Genomic DNA, 22,785 nt, shown 5'->3' with positions numbered 1-22,785 from the left:
GAAACAGGTACTTTGGGCCAGTTTCTCTAGAGACATTGACTGTTTTAGATGGAAACAACAAATCAAGAAGCAGAGAGACCTATCTTTAGATATCTGCAAGCAAAACTCTTTATGTAGCCCTGGCCGGTTGGCTCAGTGATAGAGCGTCAGCTTGGTGTGCGGGAGTTCTCAGTTTGATTCCCGACCAGGGCACACAGGATAAGTGCCCATCTGCTTCTTCACCCCTCCCCCTCTCTTTCCTCTCTGTCTCTCTCTTCCCCTCCCACAGCCAAGGCACCATTGGAGCAAAGTTGACCCTGGGTGCTGAGGATGGCTCTGTGGCCTCTGCCTCAGGTGCTAGAATGGTTCTGGTTGTAACAGAGCAACGTCCCAGATGAGCAGAGCATTGCCTCCTGGTGGGCATGCCGGGTGGATCCCGGTCACGTGCATGCGGGGGAGTCTGTCTGACTGCCTCCCTGTTTCCATCTTCAGAAAAATACAAAAAAAAAAAAAAACTTTATGTAAGAAGCTGTTTTATTTTTCCTCATGATCTCATCTGAACAAGTTATATCTTCAATGACAATGAATAAGGGGCCATATTCTCAAAAAGACAAACTAAGGGGATAACTGCATGGTGACCTCACAAACTCGAAAACCTAAAATAACCACTCAGGAATGTCTGAAATAAAAACTTTCTAATTAAAAGCAGTTCCTGGTTGTAGTCATGTCCCAGGACCATATTTAGCGCTAACAAAAGTAAATGCTTCCCTTAACTGAGCCCGTTTATTGTCTTTTGTATTTAAAATAAGAAACCTAATTACATGCATTTGAAATGTAATGTAATCTCCTCTAGATCTCTCAGGGCACTACTATTCTCCAGATCAGATAGCACAAATCCTTTATAGTTTTTTTAAATTAATTTAAATTTATTGTGTTTACATAGATTCAAGTGTCCCAATACATCCTTCCCACCCCCGTTTTGCCTGAACATCTCTCTAGCCCTCTTCTGCCAATGTCCTCTCACATTCCCTCAAGAATCTGCTTTTCTGCTCTCTATAACACTGTGTTATATATATAAAACATAAATTATATATATACATATATATTTCCACCAATCTCTTTCCCCTTTTTGATCCCATCCTCTCATTCCCTTTTCCTCTGTCTGCTTTCACTCTGGTCCTTTTTATCCCATTTTTGCTTCAGTTCACATTGTTCATTTGATTCCTCAAATGAATGAGGTCATATGATATTTTTCTTTCTCTACCTGGCTTATTTACCTCAACATAATAGTTTCCAGATCCCTCCATATTGTTACAAAAGGTAATATTTTCTTCTTTTTCATAGCCCCATAGTATTCCACTGTATATATGTACCACTGCTTTTTAATCCACTCATCCACTGACAGACACTTGGGCTGTTTCCAGATCTTTGCTATTGTGAACAATGCTGCCATAAACATGGGGGGTGCGCTTTTTTTTTCCAGTTGTTGATATGGTGTCCTTGGGATATATTCCTATAAGTGGAATGGCTGGGTCAAAGGACAATTCCATTTCTAATTTTTTTGAGAAATCTCCATACTCTTTTCCACAGTGAATGCACCAGTCTGCATTCCCACCAGCAGTGCAGGAGGGTTCTCTTTCTCCACATCCTTGCCAGCACCTATCTTGTGTTGTTTTTTTAATGAGTGCCATTCTGACTGGTGTGAGGTGATATTTCATTGTGGCTTTAATTTGCATTTCCATAATGATTAGTGATGTTGAACATTTTTTCATCTGTCTATTGGCCATCTGTATGTTTTTGGAGAAGTGTTTATTCATTTCTTGTGCCCATTATTTGATTAAATTGTTTGTCTTCCTGGTATTGAGTTTTACAGGGTTTTTTAAAACAAATTTTGGTTATTAATCTTTTATCAGATGTATTATGTAATATGTTCTCCCATTGTGTGGTTTTTCTTTTTATTCTGTTCATATTGCCTTTAGCTGTGCAAAAGCTTTTTAGTTTGATACAGTCCCATTTGTTTTTCCTGTCTTTTATTTTAAATGCCCGTGGAGATAAATCATCAAATATATTGCTGCAATAGATGTTGATGAGCTTGCTACCTATGTTTTCTTCTAAGTTTTATAATTTACATTTAAGTCCTTTATTCATTTTGTGTTTATTTTTGTGCGTGATGTAAGTTGGTGGTCTAGTTTTATTTTTTGGCAGGTAGCTGTCCAGTTTTTCCAACAACATTTGTTAAAGAGACTATCTTACTCCACTGTATGTTCTTACATCCTTTGTCAAATATCAATTGTCCATAAAGATGTGGGCTTATGTCTGTGTTCTCTGTTCTGTTCTATTGATCTATATGCTTGTTCTTATGCTAGTAACAAGCTGTTTTGAGTACAATGACCTTGTATTATACCTTGATATCAGAAAGTGTGATAACTCCCACTTTATTCTTTCTTTTCAAGATTGCTGAGGCTATTCGTGTTCTTTTTTGGTTCCATATAAATTTTTGGATATGTGTTCTATATCTTTGAAGTATGTCATTGGTATTGCATTGAATTTATAAATTGTTTGGGTAATATAGATATTTTAATGATGTTTATTCTTTCTAACCATGAGCATGGTATATGCTTTCACTTGTTTGTGTTTTCCTTGATTTTTTTAATCAATGTTTTATAATATTCTGAGTACATGTCTTTAACCTCCTTGGTTAAATTTACTCCTAGGTACTTTAATTTTTTTGTTGCAATAGTGAAGGGGATTGTTTTTTTAATTTCTCTTTCTGACAGTTCATTGTTCATGTATAAAAATGCCTCTGATTTTTGTGTATTAATTTTATATCCTGCCACCTTGCTGAATTCATTTATTAGGTCAAATAGTTTTTTCACTGAGACTTTAGAGTTTTCTATATAAAGTATATTATCATCTGCAAATATGATAATTTTACTTCTTCTTTTCCAATTTGGATGCCTTTTATTTTTTCTTCTTGTCTTATTGATGTAGCTAGGACTTCCAGTATCATGTTAAATAAGAGTAGTGAAGGCAGGGGCACCCCTCCCTTGTTCCTAATTTTCAGAGAATTGCTTTTAAATTTTGTTCACTTATTATGATGTTGGCTGTGGGTTTGTCATAGATGACCTTTATCATGTTGAGGTATGTTCCCTGTATTCCCACTTTGCTAAGATTCTTGATCATAAATGGATGCTGGATTTTAACAAACGCTTTTTCTAAATCTATTGAAATTATCATGTGGTTTTTGTCTTCCCTTTTGTTTATGTGGTGAATCACATTAATTGATTTACGAATGTTGTACCATCCTTGCCTCCACAGAGTAAATCCCACTTTATCATGATGTATGATTTATTTATGTATTGCTGGATCCTGTTTGCTAATACTTTGTTGAGGATTTTAGCATATAAATTTATCAGGGATATTGGCCTATAATTTTATTTCTTTGTGTTGTCTTTGCCTGGTTTTGGAATCAGAATTATGCTTGCCTCATAAAAGGAACTTGGAAGTGTTTCTTTTCTAAAATTTTTTGAAATAGCTTGAGATGGATAAGAGTTATTTCTTCTTTGAGTATTTGGTATAATTCACCAGTGAAGCCATTGGGCGCAGGGTTTTGTTTTTTCAGAGCTTTTTGATAACTGTTTCAATATCTTTTGTTAGTAATTGGTCTGTTTAGGTTTTCTGATTCTTCCAGATTGATTTTTGAAAGATTATATGTTTCAACAAATTTGTCCATTTCACCTAGGTTGTTTAGTTTTTTAGCATACAGTTTTTAATATTATTTTCTTACAACATTCTGAATTTTTGTTGTGTCAGTTGTTACTTCTTTACTCTCATTTCTAATTTTATTTATTTGAGTTCTCTGTCTTCTTTTCTTGGTGTGTCTCTTTGAGGGTTCATTGATCTTGTTTACTCTTTCATTGATCCTCTGCACTGTTTCTTTTGACTCTATATATCATTTATTTCCACTTTGATATTTATTATATTCTTTCTTCTACTAACTCTTGGCCTTACCTGCTGTTCTTTTTTTAGTTATTTTAGATGAAGGGTTAGGTTGTTTATTTGAGCTTTTTCAAGCTTCTAAAGAAATGTCTGTAGTGCTATAAGTTTTCCTCTCAGGACTGCTTTAGTTGTGTCTCATAAATTTTGAGTTGTATATTATTATTTGTTTCTAGAATTTTTATTTTTTTGCTTTTATTTTAAAAATCATTTGTTATTTAACAACCTGTTATTTAGTTTCCATGTGTTTGAGTATTTTTTTAGTTTTTCTGTTGTAGTTGATTTCTAGTTTTCTGCCATTGTGACCAGAGAAAATGCTTGATATGATTTCAATCTTTTTAAATTTGTTGAGATTCCTTTTGTGTCTTAATATGTGGTCTATCCTAGAGAATGTAACATAAGCACTTGAAAAGAATGTATATTCTGCTGCCTTAGGGTAAAAGGTTCTGAAGATATCTATTAAATTGAGTTGATCTTGTGTGTCCTTTAAGTCTGCTAGTTTTTTTTTAATTTTCTTTCTTGAGGATCTATCTAGTAATGGTAGTGGAATATTGAGATCTTCTACTATTTCAGTATTGCTGTTGACCTCACCCTTTATATTCATCAAAGTCTACCTTATATATTTAGGTGCTCCTATTTTAGGCGAGTAGATATTTATAATAGTTATATCTTTCTGTTGGATTGCTCCCTTTATCATTATGTAGTGGCCTTCTTTATTTTTTATTTTTTCATTTCCATTTGCATGAAATATTTTTTTCATTCTTTTATCTTTAGTCTATGAGCATCTTTTGTTTTAAGGTGTTTCTCTTGTAGACACAGTATGTACAGGTGTTGTTTTCTTATCCAAGCAGTTATCCTATGCCTTTTGATTTGATTATTTAATTCATTTACATTTAAGTTTATTATTGATATGTAGTTGTTTTTTGCCATTTTGTTCTTTAAATCAGTATTTTTCTTTTGCTATATTCTTTTCCCATTTTGATCTGTTTACAACAGGTCCCATAACATTTTCTGCAACGTTGGTTTGGTTGTAATACATTTTTCGAGTTTTTTTTTTTTTTTAATCTGGGAAGCTTTTTATTTCTCCTTCAATTTTAAATAATAGCCTTGCTGGATAAAGTAGTCTTAGTTGTAGGTTCTTGTTCTGCATTACTTTGAATATTTCTTGCCATTCCCTTCTGGCCTCAAGTGTTTCTGTTGAGAAGTTGGATGTCATCCATATGGGGCTCCTTTGTAAGTAATAGCCTTATTTTCTCTAGAAAATTTTAATATTTTCTCCTTATTGCATAGCTTTGGTATTTTAATTATAATGTGTGTTAGTGTAGGTTTCTTTGGGTTTCTCTTTAATGGAGTTCTTTGTGCTTCTTGAACTTGTGAGACCCTTTTTGCATCAATTTTAGAAAGTTTTCAGCTATGATTTGATTGAATAATGTTTCTATCCTTTGTTCTTTCTCATCTTCTTTAGGAACTTCTATGATGTGCATGTTATTTCTCTTCATGTTGTCACAGAACTCTCTTAGAGTTTCCTCAGACTTTTTGAATTTCTTTTCTTCCATGCTTTTGTTTATCTTGTCCTCCAACTTGATAATTTAATTGTCAGCTTTATTCATTCTGCTTTTAATTTCTTTCATTGTGATCTTCATTTCTGATATTGTATTTGTCACCTCTGGCTGATTCTTTTTTAATATTTCAATGTTCTTTTTTATACTTGCTTTCTCTTTTTTTAGGTATTCTTAATGATCATATATTGTTGTTCTAAGATCCCTAAACATACTAACAATCATTATTGTAAACTCTGCATTTGGTAGTTTGGTTATTTGTATATTACTCCATTCCCTTTCTGGAGGTTTCTCTTGTGGTTTTATTTGGATTGCACTTCTATGTCATCTTATTATGTCTATTTGTTTGGGTGTGTTGTTTGTAGGGCTGATTGAGTCTAAGCTTGGTGTTTTCTGCCTCCAATTTTCAGTTGTGTTATTTCTAAGTCTTTTTGGGTTGACATTAGCTGTTGTTTGTAATCTACTGTTGGGTTTGGCTTTTCTAGTAGAGCTGCTTTCAAGTCTTGATTTGTTTGTTTTCTCAGTTATCTTATCTCAGTGGTAATCTTGTTTATTGATCTCAGCATAGGGCTTATTTGAAACTGTATCCAGGAATGTGGTGGGTGTATTCTGAGACTCTGAAGGCCTGATATGCCAGTTACTCTCTCTGGGGGTGGGGCACTTTCTCCACTTCAGTAGGAGAGGTGTATCTCAGATCTCCATAGAGACCTGAGTTACTGCCCCTCCTCCCCACTTCTTGTATTCAGCTGTGTCTTATTGCACTGATTGAAGCTGAAGAAATATCTTGAGTTGAGTGACCTGAAACCACTTTAGTGTTTTTTTATGTGAAAGAATCAATGCCTCCCCCAGGTATATGCACCTCTAGCACTGGAAAAGTCAGCTTCTCAAGTCTTTTCATGTATTTATCTTCTCGTCACTGTCTGTCTCTCTCTCTATCACCTTTCTTTTGGAAGACTAGCCAGCACTTTCAACACACCTCATTTGCAGGTCCCCAAGCAAGTGGCTGTCAGTGATACTTTTTGCTCTTTTCCTTGGAATAAGAGCCCTTCTGGCCTCCAGCCTCACTCCCCCCTTTGTTCCTGTAAGCATAGGAGGGTCACTGCTTTTTTGCACTCCCTACCAGGCTCAGTGTGGCTTCCTTTTTCCCCTTTGGTTTTTGAGAGCTGTTCTTGTAGTCCAGATTTGGTTTTTCATGATGATTGTTCCTAAATTAATTTGTAATGCAGTTTGGTGGTGTGAGCTGGGAGTCTTTGCATCTGCCTACTCTGCTGCCATCTTCAGGTCTTCCTATGTACCAGAGCTTTTTAATCTACTTGGCCACTGATGGACACTTGGGCTCTTCCCATATATTTGCTATTATGAACAATGTGGCCATAAACATGGAGCTGCATTTCTCCTTTTGAATCAGTGATATGGCATTCTTGGGATATATTTCTAACAGTGGGATGGCTGGGTCAAAGGGTAGTTTAATTTTTAATTTTTTGAGAAATCTCCATACTGTTTTCCACAGTTGCTACACCAGTCTGCATTTCCACCAGCAGTGCCAGAAGGTTCTTCTTTCTCCAGATCCTCACCAGCACCTATCATGTATTGTTTTATTAATAAGCACTATTGTGACTGGTGTAAGGTGGTATTTCATTGTTTTAATTTACATTTTTCTAATAATTTGTGATGTTGAACATCTTTTCATCTGTCTATTGGCCATCTGTATGTCCTCTTTGAAGAAGTGTTTATTCATTTCTTTTGCCCATTTTTTCACTGGACTATTCATCTTCCTGGTATTGAGTTTTATAAGCTTTTTTTAAAATAAATTTTGGTTATTAATCCCTTATCAGATGTATTGTTGAATATGTTCTCTCATTGTGTGCTTTGTATTTTTATTCTATTTGTGTTGTCTTTAGCTATGCAAAGCTTTTTAGTTTGAATTTGAACTACTTACCTAAGTGTCTGAGAAACAATTTTGAATACACAAAACCTAGAAGCCTTAGGTATTCTAGCACTTGGTTAGATATGGCTCCCCTGATGTCTCTTTTTTTCTGTTTTGTTTATTTATGTATTTACTTCTTTACCTCTTTGTTTACTTACTTATTTAAAAATGTATTTGCTTGTTTCACCTTCTTGCAGGGCTGGTTATTTTTGTTTTGGTTCTTTTTTATGTTTTAAAATTTTTATGTTGAAATAGTCCCATCCATTTTTTTGAGCCAGGCCCATGATGCTCTCATTGGTCCCTGGAAATCCAAAGTACATTTTAAAGTCTCGAGGCTGGTCAAAGAGTGCATCAAGAGTGGGCCCAGTGTACGGGCTGTGGTCACAATTGTTGAAACCTTGGCCTTACACAAATTTGACACATGCCAGTGCCTGTGAGTGTGTGCTAGTTTGTTGTGTGTGCAAGGCACAAGTACTCTAGAATCCAAGAGGAGCCGTTCAGAGCATCAGATCTGGCCAGGTAGTAGAGGAGCTAGGTGGAGGCTTCCCAGGCCAGTGATGGTGAAGTTATCTGTGTGATTGTTGTGTACAGGAGGACAAAGGTGGGAGGGATGGCCTGGAGAAGATTCAGTGTCCGTACTCCACATACCTTGCATGACCCTGAAAGACAAATGAAAAGGTTCCCACAGGCTTCTGTCTCAGTGTTCCCTATAGCTTTGAGGCAATGACCTACTGAGTAGGTGACATCAATGTGGACATTTGAAACAGCTGCTCAGGAAATCCAGCCTGTGCATCAGACATACAGACCCTCTCATGTAAGCATGAGTGTGCAGTGGATGTCAAACATTTGTACTCTACCCTGTATACTTTGGGAATAAGGGCAAAATGCTGAGTGACTGCTGATTTGGAGACTTGTACTTTGGTCAGGTGACAGTGAGTACAGTTGCCGAGAACAGGAGCCTGATGGTCATGAATGACCATTGGATCCGTTGTCCCTCGTCTTGGGAAGATTTCCTCATGCCTGTTTTCTCAGACCTCTGACCTTCATATGATGGGAGACCAGTGAGGCCTCCAGGTTGGCAATATATTTGTAAAGCAGGAGCCTTGGGCGGTGTCATGTGAATGTGAAAAGTTACAGTCTGAGCAACCACCCCTGTGGTGCAGGCACTCAAGGTACCAGGCAACAGCACTGATGTCTTGTGCACAGTGAACAGCATGGGCCCAGTCAGAATATTTGAGTAAAGGAGTCTCTTACCTGGGCAGAGTGATGAGTTGCTTAGCCCATCATCCCATCACGCTAATCTTGCATCTTTGAACCCCAGTAAGGTCTCTTACACAGTGGTCTCCAACCTTTTTTGGGCCACAGACCAGTTTAATGTCAGAAAATATTTTCACGAACCAGACTTTAGGGTGGGACAGATAAATGTATCAAGTGACTGAGAAGCATCAAGATTGAGTCTTTGACAATGTAACAGAGGGAATATGGTCATTTTTAAAAATAAAACATCATTCAGACTTAAATATAAATAAAATGGAAATAATATAAGTTATTTATTCTTTCTCTGTGGACCAGTACCAAATGGCTATTGACCAGTACCAGTCTGTGGCCTGGGGGTTGGGGACCACTGACATATAAGACCCAACCAATGACTGCAAAATCTTGCAGACCAACAAATCAGCTTTCCCTTCCCCATCCTTCTTCTTTCACTTTCACTTTCTCTTTAATCCAGGGGTCGGGAACATATGGCTCCTGAGCCAGATATGGATTTTTGATGGCTACATCTGGCTTGCAGAATAATCTTTAGTAAAATAAATAATAATGTTAAAAATATAAAACATTCTCATGTATTACAATCCATTTATTTCCTACCACTCATGTTCATGGTTGTGGGTGGCTGCAGCCAATCACAGCTATCCTCCAGGAAATCACCAAATTTTTATTGGATAACGCCTAATGTACACAGGTTGTTGTGAGATCAGGAAGTAAACTTTCCTCCTTTTAATCAAGTAGTCAGCTAGCTAATTACAGAAACCCTTTTGACAAAGAAGAAGTCTAAAAGAATAAAAAGTGAGCAGTAAAGTACTTTTCAGCAGGAATGGACAGAGGAATTTACCTTTGTGGAGAGAGCAGGTTCTTCAGTGTGTCTAATATGCAATGATAAAATTGCATTGATGAAACGGTCACATATAAAGTGGCACTTCAACACTCACCATACTATATTAGCATTGAAATATCCAGCAGGGTCAGCAGGAAGAAAGCATGTCAAGAGCTACTGTGCAGAGTGCAAGCTAGTCAGCAGCAACTCCATGTTTGGACCAAACAAGGTAACTGGAATTCAGCTATCTTTGCTGGTGTTTTAGCAATTGTGAGTAATGGAAAGCCACTCACAGATGGGCAGTATGCCAAAACATTCATGCTTCATGTTGCCAGTGAACTTTTTGATGAATTTTTGGATAAAGACAAGATAATCAAATGAATAAAAGACATGCCTCACCTGACAAGGCAATGGCGTAGTGGATAGAGCATTGAACTGGGATGCGGAAAACAGAAGTTCAAGAACCCAAGGTTGCCAGCTTGAATGCAGGCTCACCTGGCTTAAGCAAAATGCTCACCAGCTGGGACCCAAGGTTGCTGGCTCAAGCAAAGGGTTACTTGGTCTGCTGAAGGCCTGAGGTCAAGGCACATATGAGAAAGCAATCAATGAACAACGAAGGTATCACCACGTAAAACTGATGATTGATGCTTCTCATCTCTCTTCGTTCCTGTCTATCTGTCCCTGTTTATCCCTCTCTCTGACTCTTTCTTTGTCCCTGTAAAAAAAAAAAAGAAAAAAAATGACATGCCTCTGTCAGTAAGAACTGTTCATGATCATACCAACACGATGGCAAATCAAATTGAGGCAACACAAGTGAAGGACATAAATGCAGCACCATTCTTTTATCTCACTTTGGATGAGTCAGCAGACATAAGCCATTTATTCCAGTTCAGTGAGATTGCAAGGTATGCTGTCACTGACACACTATGTGAGGAAATTTTTGCTGTTTTGCTTATGAAAGAGACAACAAGAGGGGAGGATTTATTCAAATCTTTCACTGAGTTTGTTTAAAAAAAATCTATTGATGGATAAACTTATTTTGGTGTGTATTGATGGTGCTCCATGCATGGTGGGGAAAAATAGAGGATTTGTAGCACTTCCTTGTGAACATGAAAAGAGACCCATCTTATTTTTACTGCATTTTACACCAGGAGGTGCTTTGTGCTCAGATGTGTGGTGAGCAGCTTGGTGAGGTGATATTGCTGGACATTCAGGTGGTCAACTTTATTGTTGCCCGAGCTCTAAATGATTGCCAGTTTAAACCACTGCTGATGAAGTTGGAGATAATTATCCTGGCCTGTTTCTGCACAGCAATGTCCATTGGTTGTCAAGAGGGAAAGTGCTCAGATGTTTTGCGGCTTGTCTGAGCAAAATCTAGGCTTTTCTTGAAATGAAAAACATCGAGCATCCTGAGTTAGCAAAAACTGAGTGACTTCTGATGTTCTATTATCTTGTGGACACAACTGAACATCTGAACCAGCTTAATGTAGAAATGTAAGGTATTGGAAATACAGTCTTATCCCTTCAACAAACAGTGTTTGCATTTAAAAACAAGCTGGAACTCTTCACTGATGTTAAAACAGGTCATTTACTACACTTTGAAAAACTGAGAGAGTTTAAAGATGCATGCACAGCATGTGACCCTGCTCAACATCTTGATCTCCAGCAGCTAGCGGGCTTCACATCTAATCTCCTACAGTCATTCAAAGCATGCCTTGGAGAATTTTGTGAGCACACTCATATTTTTAAGTCCATCACACATCCACACAATTGTGCAGTGGACATCACCTATAAGTGAAAATTTGGAAAGACTTGCATGACAGCAAGAAGAGTTGGTGAGCAAACACAAGTGGGGAGAAATGAAAAAACTTCAATCTGCAAACCAGCCGATTGTCAAAACTTGAAACGCGCTTCCTGTCACTGCTCACTGCAGCGTGTGAGTATTGCTGTACTGACAATGTTTGGCTCTACATATGCATGTGAGCTGTCTTTCTCACATCTAAAGAACTTTAAGACCAACCTACAAACATGTTTAACCAATGGAAGTCTCAATGCCTATATAAAGCTTATCCTCACTATGTATCAACCAAACTACAAAGCCATCAGCAAAACCATACAGAACCAGAAGTTGCATTAATGGTAAGAAGTACTGTAGTCATCATTGGTTAGCAACAGCATAACAACATTATTAAAAAGAATTCAGAGACTTATTGTATTTTAAATATGTGGGTCTTCCATAAAATGCACACATTTACTTGTATTTAATGTTAAACATATTGTATGGCTCTCATGGAATTACATTAAAAAATATATGGCATTTAAGGCTCACTCAGCCAAGAAGTTTTCTGACCCTTGCTCTAATCTATTTAAACACATTCCCCTTCACTATTGCAACAACAAAAAATAAAGTACCTAGGAGTAAATTTAACCAAGGAAGTAGAGAAAGTGGATTTGGGGCTTTGCTGATTTGAAACTCTGGGGATGTGGAACCCTAGTGGAGTAAGAAGGGCTTTCGAGACCATTTTGCTGTCTGTAACTGGTTTATAGTCTTTATGTTTTAATCTGCCATGAAACAGATCAGACGTGGTTGTAAGTTCACACAGGCTTTCCAAGACAGAGATGTTGGTGGAAAGTTTTTAGGTCCTGCCCCAGATTCTGCGGGATATCTGCTCATATTCTGAAAGAACAATTAGTAGAAGCTGAAAGTGACCAGGCTCATCGACTTCTATTGCGGTTTTGTGTTTGCATTATTAGGAACTGAGTGGAACAGGTCTGCCAGTTCTGCCTCAGACCTTCAGAGACATCAGGTTCTCTAGAGAAAGAGAAGTGGGGACAATGTGTCTATCTCTAGGAAGGCTAATGGAAGTTAAGTCTGTTCAGGATTAGTCAGTCTAACATCACACTGAATCAGTGGAGGCTGAGCTAACCTGGATTGATTAATCTTGACCCAAGACTTCCAAGAGATGTATCTGTGTTTGTAGAGACCTTGTTTTTTTTTGTTCTCCTTACTCTTAAATCTAAAATTTCTGGGTTTAAAGACCACAGCATCAGAAACCTGAATGTAGCGGAATAACACATTGCATGGTCTTGGATGGGAACACAGCCAACAAGAAAAGAATGTTTTGCCAAGAAAATTGTTTTGTGACTTGAAGGCGAGTCACTGAAACAAGTCTATGTGACTGAAGGCAGTTGCTGGGCTTTTCTCAGTAAAACATTATCATAAGATTTCTGTACTTTCCAAGGTTATCCCTTCAGATAAGGAGAGGAATGTGGTGGGATCCATAGAAGCAATAGCAATTAATGCCTTCTGATATTATGTTGCTACTAAGCTATCTTGCAGGTGCACTCTATGTATCTTTAAGCAAAAGTTACTCTTGATGTTATGCCAATTTCTCAGTAACAAGCTTTTTGAAGTCTTGCGAATAAAATTAGGACACTGCATGAACTCAGGGCCATTTTCCTGAGTGAGCGGTGGTCCTTTGCTAGTCCTTGATGATTCTGTCTGCTGATCTCTCTCTCTGCACCCCCGACTCATAACAACACCTGAACCCCGGGGCTGGCTGACTGCAATGGGCCCTGCCCACTTCTCTGCAGTCTGCCAGAGCCATGTCGTGTGTGCAGCTGGGTCTGGAAAGAGCGGGGAGCCCCAGCAGTCCTCTCAGGTGACTCTGGTCCCCAGAAAGGCCTGTCAGGTGACAGGTCTTGGAGACCTGGTGTAGTGGGGGCCCTGGAGATGGTGCAGGCTGGGGCTTGTGGGATGGCCATGAAGCTGTTCATCCTAACGGTGAACTCTGCAGAAGCTGTGGCCCTAGCAGTTCGGGGGGGAACTGTTGGTGGCAGACTTGATGTCTGACGTGGAGGGTCTCATGGCAGGGTGTACAAATGGTGGCAGAGGACAAAATGTTGGTGATATATGGGCCCGACCTGGAGGAAAAAGCAGAGGAGAAGCCCAAGAATCAGCAGCAGGCAGGGCCAGGGCTGGCTGCACCAGGCACCAAGACCCCACTGGAGGCAGTAGAGGCCCTCCAGGTGCAGCTGAGCTCTGAGAGTGCCCGAGCCACCAGGGCCTACATTCGGGTGAAGCTCAAGGCCGCTCAGAGTCAAGAGCCCTTTCTAGAGTGTCAGAGGGCCACCATTTAGAGCATCGCTAACTTCTGGGCCAAAGTGGTATTCTTGCTCACACCCCTTGGGTAGGGCAGGGGGGGAGGGTATAGGGAAAGGCATAGCAGGGCAATTGGGAATGTGATGAGTGCTGGAAGATTTGGGGCCAGTCTGCAGATGGCCTGATAGAAATCAGATGGTAAAGTACCACTCCTACAATGCACGTTTTAGAAAACACTTAATCAAGACACTCTAAAGAGGCTTGGAGATTGTTGATTGGCTTAGCTTTGCTTTGTTTTGATCAAGATCTCAATGGAAAATCACAGGTAATCCAGACCAAGGGTTCAGCCTCATGGTTCCTGTGTTCTCTCTGGTTTTATATCTAGTGTGAATTCTAGGCGGGCAGCAGAGCTTGCTCACACCCACCTTCCACAGACAGACACCCTTACACTGATTCTCTCACACACATGCTAGTGCAGAAACAGCCATTGCACCTCTTGTGTTTTTTCAGATTTTAAACAGGAATGTGATCTCTGCAACACAAGAACCTCTAGAAGCTGTGTGATGACAGAGTTCTGGTGGACATAAGGTACATCCTTCCTCAGGCATTTCAAAAAACTGGGAGAGACCCACCACATGCAGGTGCGGTAAGCACTGATCGTCTGTACCAGCACACACAGAACAGGGTGAAGTCCAGAAGAGTCTGGCAAGGGGCACCATTAGTGAAGCAGGTAGCCTCAGGAGACCATGAGGCCAAAGGCACCACTCCCAGGAGTCTGCAAAAGGCAAGGTAGTCCGAGAGACAATTGGAAGGGGGGCTATGTGTGTAGTGTGTGTAGCTGGGCCACTGAGTTTCACCTTTGGGCTCAGTTCGGCTCTGTGGCTCTTAGGTATCATCTTCCATAGCCTTTGTAAGCTCCTTGACTAAAATGCAGATTCAGAACCACCCCCAGATATCAGCCATCATCAGTGAACAAGATGAAGACCTGCTGAGCTACTTGACTGACTTGGAGGTCAGACTGCGCAGACAAAGATGCAGGTGGGAAGGGGGCTGGAGCACCTGGTGGGAAGGGTCTGAGCATGGAGAGCAGCAGAGGGAAAATGGAATATTCCTGCATGCATGACACAACCAGCATTAACTTCCTCAACTGGTTGTCTGAAACAACCTGCCAGAGTGAAGCCGGATTGCTAAAGTGGGTCTGCTTGGGCCATGATTAGTGGTGGTGATGGTGGAGGCCTTGGGACATGGAGAGCAGAATGGGCCTGTCCTCCCCAACTCTGTTTTCTGTCCCAGATATCACAGAGGACCTGTGCAGCACTACCCAAGGGACACAGGCTTCAGATGAGGGACCATGCAGGTGTACATGCTTGTGAGTTGTCCAAGAACAGGGCGTTGAAACACGAGTACTGGTACCAAGGAATGTCTGTTCAGGCACAAATGTGGAAAATGACGTTTTATTAAGCTGGAAGGTACCCCTGGGTCCCTAGGCTTTGTTGTATTGAAAAAAAGACTCCAAAAGGCCCTATAGAAAGACAAGTGAGGGGTGGAATGTGCCTGAGTTTCTAGGGTAAAACGTTCTGGAAGGTGGGTCAGCATCATGGTTCTTAGCTGAGTTTGTGCAGTGGTATTTTCAGAGCATTTATTTACCAGCTAGGCCACATGCCTTTGTCTCAGCTTCTTGTCTTCTGAGTTTTGCTATTGCTGGCTAACTCTTAGACACCTAGTCTTCACTAATTCTCAGTGTTTCTAATTAACATTCTGTCAGATATTTAATTGATGCGTCATCATTCCTCACACATGCCCACCAGGCTGCCAAAGGCACCAGGCTCTCTGGAGGGCAATATTGAGGACGAGGGATAAGGAAAACAGGGTGTCACAAAGGGAAGCTCTATAGACATGGACAAGATGGGATGAAGTGTTACCCACACCACATCGGTTCCATGGCAGTGCCTGTGAGTGTGAGTGTGTGTATGTTTGGTGTGTGTGCACACATGCTATGGTGTAGTCCGGGTTTGGAGAGGAACAGGTCAGAGCATCAAACTGGCTGAAGTGTGTGTGCATGGGTGAGTTGTTGGAAGGATCTTGGTGGAGTTTGCACATGCCAGCGATGGTGTAGAATTCTGCATAGCTCTTGCGGACAGGATAATCAGGATGAAAGAATGGCCTGGAGAAGATCCAGAATGCTTAAGCCACCTGGCTGGAGTGACCATGAATGAGAAATAAAAAGCGCACAAGAGCTTCTGTCTCTGTATTGTTTGTAACTCTGATGTGATGTCCTCCTGAGTAGATGACATGAAGGAGAACAGTTGAAGCAGCTGTTCCTGGAATCCTTCCAGAGTCACAGAAGGGCAGACATTCATGTGTGGGCCCAAGGGGTTTTGGCCATTAAGGATTAGTCATATTACATGGTATTGTGTGAGAATAAGAGGAAAGATCAGACTGACTGCTGATCAGGACACTTGTACCTGGGAGGGTGACAGTCACTCAGTACAGTCCCAGAGTACAGGAGCCTGACAGTAGTTCCTGACCCTAGGGACCTCATAGCTTTGTCTTGGTGTGAATACCAGAGGCCACTTTTGCTCCAACACCAGTAACTGACATGAGAGACAACAGGGGAGTATCCTGGTTTGCAGTGCTTTTGAATCAGGAAACATAGGCATCATCATGTGAATGTGAACCTGCAAAGTTATATGCAGAGCCTGGTACCCCCTGTGGTGCAGGTTTGCAAAGTAGTACACTATGGTGCAGGTGAGCTGCAGTCTCACCCTCCAGGGCGGGTGGTAAGGCTGATGTATGTGTGATGCAGGGACACACTACAGCAGCCTGCATGAGTTGCTCATATAAAGACTAGATACCTCCTGATTCAGAGGACTGATGTCTTGTGCACCGTGATGAGAACAGGACCAATCAGAAAATTCAGGGGTAGGGGAGGCTCTTCCCTGGCCACAGAGATGAGTTGGTTAGAGCAAGTTTCCAGTACTCTGAGGTTCCACATTCAATTCCATTCAGGGCACATTCAAGATTCTCTCAATAAATGCAAAGGAAGTGGAACAACAAATTGACAATTTTCTTTCTGTCTCTTCCCATTTCTCTCCCTGAAGTCAATAAAACAAAAAAGTAAAGGAAATTTAAAACATTTATTGTCTTGTCAAGAGAAATTTTCAGGAAAGATTTAATCCTAAGCAAAATACCTTTCATTAATGTTGGGGAGACTGGTGTGTATTTATCCATATTAGTTTCCACACAGAGTTTGCTGGTGTAAAAACAATGAAGCTTTTTGGGTAACATTTCTTGTATATGATGATTATGCTTTAGCATACTCCTGTATATAAATAACCCTTACCTCTGTTCTGCTAATGGTTGCTGGGCTGCAAATATAGGGAGAGCAGACCAGCATTGGCACCTGGACCCTGGAAAACAATGTGATCCTCTTTCAATAGAACTCATGCTGAGGGCACAATTCCACTCCCTCTTTCAGGAGTGGTAAATGCCTGTGTTCATTTCAACTGCTGACTGGAAGCTATTTCCAGTCACACTCCCTGGGTTACCAAACAATGTTGCTTCAATGTGTCACTTATGGCAGAGTAAACATTGCTCACTGCTACTGTCAAAGGCATCATCACTTAGACTTAGCCAGTGCCCCATCAGAGCTTTATGAGGAACACATGTCTCACCGGGATCCATGAGAAAAGCTCTGCAGAATGGGTGAAAAGAAAAGGTCCTGATTTTGTTGGATACCTGAATATGTTCCTATTGAAAATCTGAGGGTCCTTTATTTACAATGCAAATCCTTCTAAGAGAAGAATTCTTTTTAATTTAAGGCTTTATCTTTACATCAGCTCACTGAAAATGCAAGGCAAGAAAGGAAAAGAACCAAGGAGAAGAAGAGACAGTGAGAAAAAGGAAAATAAAAGACAAAAGGAGGCAGGTGTCATATAGTCATGTGAATGTGGAAAGTTTATAGGCAGAACCAAATTTCTTTTTCAGGGCAGACTTGCAAGGAAATATACAGCAAGGCAGGCATGAGGTGTAACAGAATGAGCACTTTTTAATTTTTTGAGTTGTTTTATTTTTTCTCATCAAATGAAGACTACAGTCCCCTACAACTTCAAGCATTCCCATTATTTCTAGCATGGATCTCAGATATCCCACACCATGGAATAGCCTCTATTGTCCAGGGCATCTGTTCCTGTATACTTCATCAGGATCACAAGAGATAATGGAGAAAGTGATACAAATATGTAATTTGGTATTGCAAATGCTGGATAGCTTGTTGAGCTCAAACAGCAGTAGGCAGTGCACATTAAATCTCAGGTGTGAAGTAAGAGGGTTGAACTGTCTGACTACTGCAGTGCAGCACAAGCGAAGTAGACACTCAAGTGGGTGTGGTGAAGAGTGTGACTGAGGAGGGTGACACCCACTGTCCTCTCACTAACTCTAGGTGATGCGAGATGAGCAAAAAGTGTGAAGCTTGTGCCCGAGAACTCCTATGTAATATTTTCTGGGAGAGAAACATGTCTGTATGTGCTCTTCCTCCTCAAGCCCACATTCAGCAGCAAGCACCCAGATCAGGGCAGCAGGTAGAGTCTCCACTGGCTCTGTGTCCACATGTTTCTATCTCCTGCTTCTTGGCAGCTGCTAGTCTCAGAACTGTGTAGCAAACAGATGGGACTGGAAATTGTGAGCCTCTCCAGCCCCTTGGGTCACCTCTGTCCCTTTAGGTGTTACTTTAGTTTACAGAGGCCCTAGGGGCTACAGGCTGCAGAAGAGTCCTGGACAAGCAGAGCCTGGAATGGCTGTGGGGAATTTGTATGCAGCGTGAGGTCTGATTGTTGTAGGTTGTACAGCAAAGGGAGTACTTACTGATGAAATTAGAGGCAGTGCTAAGAGCAGAGTTGGTACTGGAGCTGGAGGACCTCATGCCTGTAATGAACATGGGGGACAAATCTTGGGTGGTGTAGAGGGTCATCATGATTTTTGGAGAGAGCTTTTGTGGTTATTGAATAGGAAGGTAGGGATGAGAAGTGCAGCAGGGGGTGGACAGAGAAGTGTAGTGGGAGTAAAGGGTGGGTTGGGAATGGGAGTTGGTGGAGCAGAAGGAGCCCAAAGACAGTCAGGGTAAAGGGGATGGAACAGTTGGAGGAGGTTGTGGAGGAGGAGGTAAATGGGCAAAGGAGAAAGTGGTTGTGGAGGAGGATTGGGAAGGAGCTCCGAGTAGAGAAGGGGAGGTGCATTGTGGATAAAGGGTGGAGGAGGAGCTAGTGTGCTGGGAGAAGACTGTGCCAGAGCTAGAGGTAGTGAGGAAGAAATTGGTTCTGAATGTGGAGTTGGTCCTAGAGGTGGAGGGCATTTTCCAGGTACTGGAAATGTTTTCAGGGAAAGAGGTGGTGGAGGAAGGGCAAGACTTTTGGCTAGAACTGGAGCTGGAAAGGCAGGGAGAGGTGGTGGCAGAAGAACTGTTGGTGAAGAAGGACCTTGTGATTCTACAGGGAGGAGGGAGGAGCAGTCAGTGGTGTTGGAAATGGAGGAAAAATGGGGGCAGATGAGGAGATTTTATGGGAACTGGATGTTGGGAGGAAGGAAAAGAAGGAGACTGATGAGCAGTTGGTGGAAGAAGGGTTTAAGATCCAGCAGACCCCCAATATTGAGTTGCAGCTGGAAGAGAAAGAGAGACTATACAGGGAATTGGAGGCTGGGGCACAGTTTGTCCTGGAGGGGGCAGTACTCATGCAGGTGGTAAAGGTTGTAATAGGGAATAAAGTGTTGATGGCAGGTGAGGACATATTGTGAAACCAGGAGGTGTGGAGGGAGGAGGAGTCATTGACTGAAGAGGAGTTGGTGGCAGAGGAGGAGCTTGAGATGCTGCAAGACACAGGCAGGGAGCAGCAATGGGAAGAGGAGGGACGGGAGCGAGAAGTGATGGTTGGGGAGGAGATTTTGTATGAACTGGAGATAGAGAGGGAGAAAAACATGGAGGCTGAACAGTACTTGTTGGAGAAGGAACAATGTGAGGTCCTGCAGTACACAGTAGGAAAAAGCAGTGGTAAAAGGAGGTCCAGGAAAAAATCCTAGAAGGTGAAGTGGTGGAAGAGAAGCATGTCGTCCTTGAGGGGGAAGACATTACACAGGTGGTGATGATGGTGGAACTAGAGGCAGGGGCAGAGGATGATGTAAACCAGTGGCTCAGGAGCAGGCAGAGTCCAGGACTTCTGGGAATTCCACCTGGTCCTCACTGGAGGCACTCAAGGCTCTTCAGTTAGAGATGGAGCCCGTGAATGAGCAAGCCAGCAGGGCTTTCTTTCGGCTGAAGCTGAAAACATGGCAGAGGCAAAAGCCCCAGCTAGAACTCCAAAGCAGCATGATCCAGTGCATTCATGGATTCTGGGTCAAAACTGTATCTTCTATGGTATAAGGGAGAGACCACAGTGTGCCAGGGCCAGTTCAGGAAGAAACTATCAGTGTGGCTATAAAGGAAAAAGAAAACAAGAAGAAACAGACTTATTGGGGAAACACTCCAGTTAGATAACACGGTCTGGTTCACACATTGGGGACACGCTTGATTCACAGGACACACTAAATCCCAACTCCAGGTTTCCATAAGCAGACTCACATAATTTAGTGGAGGTTCACTGCACATGGGTATGTGTCACACAGGTGCTTCCTGTACTGAAGCTGAAGGAGAGGCTTTGTGAGGGGCCTGATTCTGAATACTGAGAGAGGCCAGATTGAGTGATGTGCAGGAATATGCAAATCATGTCCATTTTTACACACTCAGAGTGGGGGAGATCAGCATCTGCCAGGAAACAGAGCCTGCCTGTGTAAGGGCAGACACCTGGGGACACAAGGGCCTCCAGGACCTTATTGCATCTGTGGAGAAGAGTTGGGAGGCAGCAAGGGTGTCCAGGCCCTGCCAGGCTGTTCTCCAGACCCGCTCTCTATTCTCACCATGTGATCCCAGCACAGCCTTCAGGCTCTTTGACACAAAACACTTTGTTCACCACCCGATATTGTCAGCCATGATCACTGAGAAGATCAAAACCTGTTCAATCCATGACCAAAATGGAGGTGAGCCTGGGTAGGGAGAGATGTTGCTGAAATGAGCAATCCCTGAAGGCAGAAAACCGAACGTGTCCTGGACAGAGATTTCACCTTCCTCATCTGCTTTCTCCTGCAGGTGGAGGAAGTCAGTGACTGCTGCAAGATTATGCTGTTCTTTTGCAGGAACACTTACTTCTGCAATAACGTGATTGTGAAGGAGTACCTCATTAACATTAGCAGTAAAAAATGGTGCCCTGCATGGGTGGTAAAAAGTGGTGAGTTGATAAAAGTGATGAGTCCCCTTCTCACCCTTTGTCATCCTGCAGGATACAAGGCCCTGCACACCACATCCGTGGAGTGGAAAGAGCATTATGCATGAGAGATCTGCTTCCTCAGGCACCACAACAGCAGTCTTAACTTCTTCCACTGGTTTTTAGACCACAACTTGGCAGGATCTGGCTGGATTGCTGAGGTGGGGCTTCAGTGGCAAGGCTGGGGAAGAACTTGATGTGTTCCCCAGCCCCTTGGGATTGCAATCAGACTCCTGGCTCTCCTGAATTTCCCTGTATCCTTCACCAGATAATCAGTAAGGACCTGTGTCCCAATCTGCTGAGGTCCTATTAGGCAACAACAGCACTAGGACAGGGATCGAAGAGGTGAGGACACCACAGATGAGCCACAACAGTGTGTTACCAGGTAGCTGGCACATTTGTTTTCCACTGAATTTTGGGGGAATGCCACATGTGCCACCATGTCTCAAGCATATCAGGCTTACGCAGTGAGTTTGGACAATGGTCGTGCAAATCAGGTAGTGGCTAGGGCACCTTTAGGAAGTTGAAGGTGTCAACCTGTCCAAAGTCACTCACAATGAAAGCTCACTCACTGAGTCCTAGGGTCTGAACTCCCAGCTAGGACACTAAGATGTCATCAGAGCTGCCTCTCACCCTGTCATTATTGACTGGCATAATGTTCTTCCTTGTACCCTATGTACAAAGGTCCTGGCACCGTTGTGATGTGAAGGCTAACCCTGCTTGCCTTTGCTATCCTCTCTGGAGCATCACAGTCATGTTTGAGGTTCTTATGGATCTCCATAGCCTTCCACAGCCATCCTGAGAACAGTGTTCAGAAGATAAAAGTTTCAGAGGCAATTAAAGAGTTGTCAGGTGTACCAGTGAATCTGGATTCTTCCTAGAAGAGCTGCGAGTTGTTAGTAAAGACAACATAATAATCCCTTTCAAGGAAGATATAACAGTGAGTGCGCTGTGTTGAAGCCTCATTGTCAGAGGATACCATGATTATTAGGGATCATCCTCGTTTTCATGCACTTCAGTAGCAGTGCATGTAAGGACCTTGCTCAGCTAAAACGGTGTTCTCAGGTGACCTTCTTTCTCCTACACAGGCAACGAGTGAAGGCGGCAGCAGTGCTGAAGCATTCCAAGAAGGGCATGTCGAAGATCCCAGAACAGGATGAAAAGAGAAATAAAGCAAATCAACTGTGTGGGTGTGCGTGATGTGTGTGTATGGATTTGGGTGAGACTGTGAGAGGTTTCCTGTTGGCTACCCGGGAATTCCCAGTCCCTGGGTGCTTGAGCCTGTAGGATAGAAGACAGGTGTATATTAAGCCCTGGGATCACAGGAGAAGATGTCTTTTTGTTAGCCGTGTGCAGCCACAGTTACAGCTGAAACCTGGGTGGAAGTGTCAAGGTACATTTTACGGTTGGACCAAATGTCCTCCATCCCCTCAGTGGGGAGAAACAACCACTAAGTGCTAAGGTTTATATCCCCATGCAGAAAGGTGGGGGAGGCAGGCCTTGTAGTGGTGGTGGGGATAGGAGCTGAGACTAATTGGAATGTGGTAATGATAACATCCCGCATTGTGCGGATGTCCTTGGTGGAGGTGTAAAAAGCCAGGGAGATATTATACAGCCAGAATACTCCCTGACACTTTCACACAACAAATACACACACTCACTCTCACAGCGAGGGTACACAGAGCTGCTCATTTTAGACCATGGACTTGACTTGTTTCTTGGAAAGACTTAAGGATTTTACCACCAGACCTTTATCGAATGAATACTTGAATGGGTAA

The 22,785-nt window shown here is 41.9% G+C and overlaps 1 protein-coding gene across 1 annotated transcript; it reads left to right on the top strand.

The window, feature by feature from the left end:
- The first annotated feature begins 14,586 nt into the window (after positions 1-14,586).
- LOC136386931 (testis-specific Y-encoded protein 2-like) lies at positions 14,587-22,167 on the top strand. The gene is given in 4 exon segments (XM_066358046.1): positions 14,587-14,670; positions 20,833-20,935; positions 21,023-21,168; positions 22,096-22,167. Coding segments are annotated over 4 exon segments (405 nt in total).
- The last annotated feature ends 618 nt before the right edge of the window (positions 22,168-22,785 follow it).

Source organism: Saccopteryx leptura, unplaced genomic scaffold (genome assembly GCF_036850995.1).
Source record: "Saccopteryx leptura isolate mSacLep1 unplaced genomic scaffold, mSacLep1_pri_phased_curated manual_scaffold_21, whole genome shotgun sequence".
In the NCBI taxonomy this organism is placed as follows: Eukaryota; Metazoa; Chordata; class Mammalia; order Chiroptera; family Emballonuridae; genus Saccopteryx; species Saccopteryx leptura.
Note: the sequence above shows the minus strand (reverse complement) of the source record. Positions and strands in the feature narration are given on the sequence as shown.